Below are 3,990 nucleotides of genomic sequence, written 5' to 3'. Positions count from 1 at the left end.
ATATATATATATATATATATATATATATATATATATATATATATATATATATATATATATATATATATATATATATATATATATATATATATATATATTGTATGTGTGTGTGTGTGTGTAATATGGGATAATTATTAAACATGTGATATGTATTTCTTGCCATCTCTAACCCTGATTAAATTATTAGTTATATTCATGGAAGCATCACACAAATTCATTAATCATTTTAGGGCATCATACAAGGCTATAGTCATAATTTACAGAGTTTGGGTTTCTCAGTAGTTTGAATTCAAACCAAATACCCAGATTATGGCACAGCACTATGAAATCTATCTAAGCTAGCAATCACTATGCTTATTTCTATAATCAAAGTGTAAATCCATCAAACATGCCATTTTTAATAGTGGCAGAGATGTTTCTAGTTCTTCTTGTCTGCTCCGAAATGACTAATACTTATTGTAATTTGGCTGGGCATGTTTCACTTAATGACCTGTGTAGTAAAAGATTGATGAGAAGCATTACAACATAATTCTAAGTCTGCAAGCGAGTTGCTGATTCTGGGAGAGATCCATTATAGTCCTGTAATATTTTTTTTTATAAGACCGGGATCTAATTATAAGAGGATTGATGAAAATAATAGGGTTGCAGGATAAAGCCTTCATAGTTTTTTCCCCTTATTATGGAAATTGCATTCTCTAAGGGAGACTCTCCTGAAAATAGAGAGCCTTGTGGCAATACTGCTTACTGGCAAGCTTTAGACATCAGAAGCAATTAAAAATTAAGGAACTACAATGTCACAGAAATAGCATAAACAATGGGGAGGTGGTTGGATTCAGCTTAGGAATGACTGCAAGATAAGCAGGGGTTGAAAAATGTATTATTTATTTTCCAGGATGGCTTTCTACGTAAACTAGCAATCACCACCTCCCCATGAAGCAAAATCTGAACCTAGTACCGTTCTCTGGTAACAAGCAGGCTTGCCCACAAGAGCCAGGACAGCATTTTCTTGCACCCGGACACTGGTCATCTTGCTTGCATCGATTTCCAATAGGTCCTCCATGACAGATGGCATCAGTGTATGGACAGATACCAGGTTTTACTTTGGAAAAAATATAAGACAGTTTTAAGGATATTTGTAAATAACTGGAACAATTAGAAATGTTGTGATAAGAATCTACCAGAGGGCATGAACAGGGGGGGGAGTTGTACACATAAAACCCTAACCTGTCTAAACTCTTCTGAATTTTCTACGATAAAGTTTCATTCAAAAATAAATATAACACACATGTATTATCATAAAATTATACATATATACAGTATATGGGTCCTTGGTCTAGGACAGGGGTAGGCAACCTTGGCTCTTTTATGACTCGTGGACTTCAACTCCCAGAATTCTTGAGCCAGCCGTGCTGAGGGGAAAGGGAGAGGTTTCCAAGCTGAACCATGCTGGCTCAGGAATTCTGGGAGTTGAAGTCCACGAGTCATAAAAGAGCCAAGGTTGCCTACCCCTGGTCTAGGATAATCCCACATAAGTAGAGCTTCTGCTAACTGCTTCCCAATCTGTTTATAGGGTTACCTAATTCATGGGTATAATAATCTTACATTTTAATCTTCTACTAGTTTTTCTGATTGCATTTGATTTTGTTTCTGTAATTTATGGCCTACATCTTGAACATTGATACTGTTTGTATAGTTAATATGAAAAATATGTTACTAATATATTAGAAATAGTGCCCAGACTTTAGGAATGAAAACAAAAACATTTAACAAATTAAACATAGCCTGGAGAGTTAAAAGGTAGAACATTATGGCTTTGTTTATAGCCGAAAAAATCTTCAACCATTGGGAAACTGTAGCCTGCGTCCCAATTAAAAAAAAACAAACCATGGAAAAGGGGATGATAATCTACCTGGCCTTTTCTATGAGCCAGAAATGGAATAGTTGAAGGAAGCTTACATTTCACCTCCCTGATAGATAGAACTTCAATTCTTACTGACAGTTGCTTTGGCCTGGACAGCTAGAGGTCATCCATCACTCGTGGCAATTCTCCCTACCCCTTGCCCAAATAAGCAACAGCTTCAGGAAGACAATATGAGGCCAACCAAAATCAAACATAAACACCATCTACACACTCAGCATGGCTTTCTGATTTTGAAGCATTGATCCCCTTTTTCTCTTTTTTCTCCCACTGCCCTTTGAGTGCCTTGTTTGTATTTTGACCCTGAGGACAGAGGGTTCTCCCTATCAACTGATGTGACCCTTTTGAAAGGCAAAAGGTTCTCTCAAAAGCAAGATAAAAATGCAGCAAATAGATAAATCTGTATAACCACAGCATGACTTTATTCTCAACTTTTAGAAAAAAAGAAAATAACTTGGTTCTTGAATCCTCATTTCTAGACAAAAACGCAATAAAGGCAACTGGTAGGGGGTTTCTAGTCTGGATGAAGCCCCCAAATATTGTTCTTCCACTTACCTTTGGCTGGATGTGGGACACCTCCAGTGAAGCAAGTTAGTTCTACACAGAAGATAAAAAAGCTAGCGAGAAAAAAAGTGTCAGTTGCTCTCATGGTGCTGTTAGAATGATGTCTACTCTGATCTATCACTGCTGTCCAAGATGGTTTATGATCTTTTACACATAACTTTTGGAGGAAAGAGCACCAGCCGTGTTGTTCTGGAAAACTGCCAGGATTCCTGGTTTTCCAGATTTTCACTGGACTGGACACATGGGCCCTGTTCAAAGCTACTGTTGCTGACTGATGTAACAGTCATTCCATCTCCCTGAGGAATCCTAGGAACTCTGTTGGGGGCAATGAGATTCTAGCAGTGAGAATTCTCAGAATCCTCACTAGACATTCAAAAGGTTTTGGAGAAAGCCTTGATGACAGTTGACCTAATTAGTTCATGAATTGATTAACTATAGCCACCCATCTCACAGCTATGACTCTGGGTAACCCATAGATATAATGTTTTGGCCCCTTCAGAAGAGTTTTCATCCAAAGAGGATGGAGCTGTTGGCCCTCGTGATCCAGTAAAGCTGAATTAGGGCCAGCAAGCTCAAGCCTTAAGTCTATTAAGTATATAGAAATCAATTTACCGTACATGTGACTTAAGAGAATAAAAAGGCATCTGGGATGTTTTTCCTTGGAATGAATACCAGCTTCCAGGAAAGGCATCCCAAGGGTAAGGGTAAATTTGAAAAAAGTTTAAATCTGATCTGAGGTCTAGAGCTTGCTACATATAATCATACAATCATACCTGGCAGCAGAGGGGTACTGAAACATTCTTATCAGCCCTTGCCTCCTAAACCATCTATTGATCTCTCTGTGTTTAAACATTATTACAGCTTCTGCAATATTTTTTTGTTCCAACTGTATCATCAGATTATTTTCATCACTTACATCATGCACAGAGAATACTAGAAAGTTCCCTGCATTTAAAAAACTGAAAAATAGAAAATATTAGAAGAAACCCAAACTTAACTGTGGAGAAACCCAAACTTAACTGCCCCCTCCCATGATAAGGATTTTTCCAGCCAGGATGCAACGATCAGCACTTTGAAGAATAATTGAATTGAAGTAGAGCTGTTGGAAAGAAGCCTTTAATGGCAAGAAACCAAGATGAGTGACATTCAGCAGTTTCCCGGCTAAGTAGGAAGATTGACATCTAAACGTGAGTTTATATACCCTTTTCTGAGATTTCAGTCTAACATATGCTAAACCTGTATTGGGTGACATTTAATCCCGTGCCTAATGATGGTATAATTTTCCTATTTGGCTTTGTTTGGGAAAAAAAGTTAATCTCCATTCCCAAAAAGGGAGCAGAGCTGGCAAATCTGGTTAGTTCCTGTGTCTGTTTGTTTTGTTAATTGGTTTAACAAGTGGCAGTTATTGTGTTAAGTGTTTTGCTACATTTTATTACATTCTTGCGCCAGACTGTATTCTTTGTAGTTTTGTTAATCTCAAGTGTTTGCACTTGGGCTCGCCTGAGGCT

At 37.5% G+C, this 3,990-nt stretch overlaps 1 protein-coding gene across 1 annotated transcript in view; it reads right to left on the bottom strand.

The window, feature by feature from the left end:
- The window catches only part of LOC107293212 (WAP four-disulfide core domain protein 5-like), a 5,942-nt gene extending 3,375 nt beyond the window's left edge, over positions 1-2,567 (bottom strand). The window contains exons 1-2 of the mRNA XM_015822353.1: positions 2,474-2,567; positions 956-1,099 (exon numbers count right to left, since the gene is read on the bottom strand). Of these exons, the coding sequence (XP_015677839.1) occupies positions 956-1,099; positions 2,474-2,567 (238 nt within the window). The remainder of the gene's footprint in view (positions 1-955; positions 1,100-2,473) is intronic.
- Positions 2,568-3,990: the final 1,423 nt, after the last annotated feature.

The sequence above is a fragment of the Protobothrops mucrosquamatus genome, unplaced genomic scaffold (assembly GCF_001527695.2).
Source record: "Protobothrops mucrosquamatus isolate PMUCROS unplaced genomic scaffold, P.Mucros_1.0 scaffold1530, whole genome shotgun sequence".
Taxonomy (NCBI): domain Eukaryota; kingdom Metazoa; phylum Chordata; class Lepidosauria; order Squamata; family Viperidae; genus Protobothrops; species Protobothrops mucrosquamatus.
This window is presented reverse-complemented; position numbering and strand designations above follow the sequence as displayed.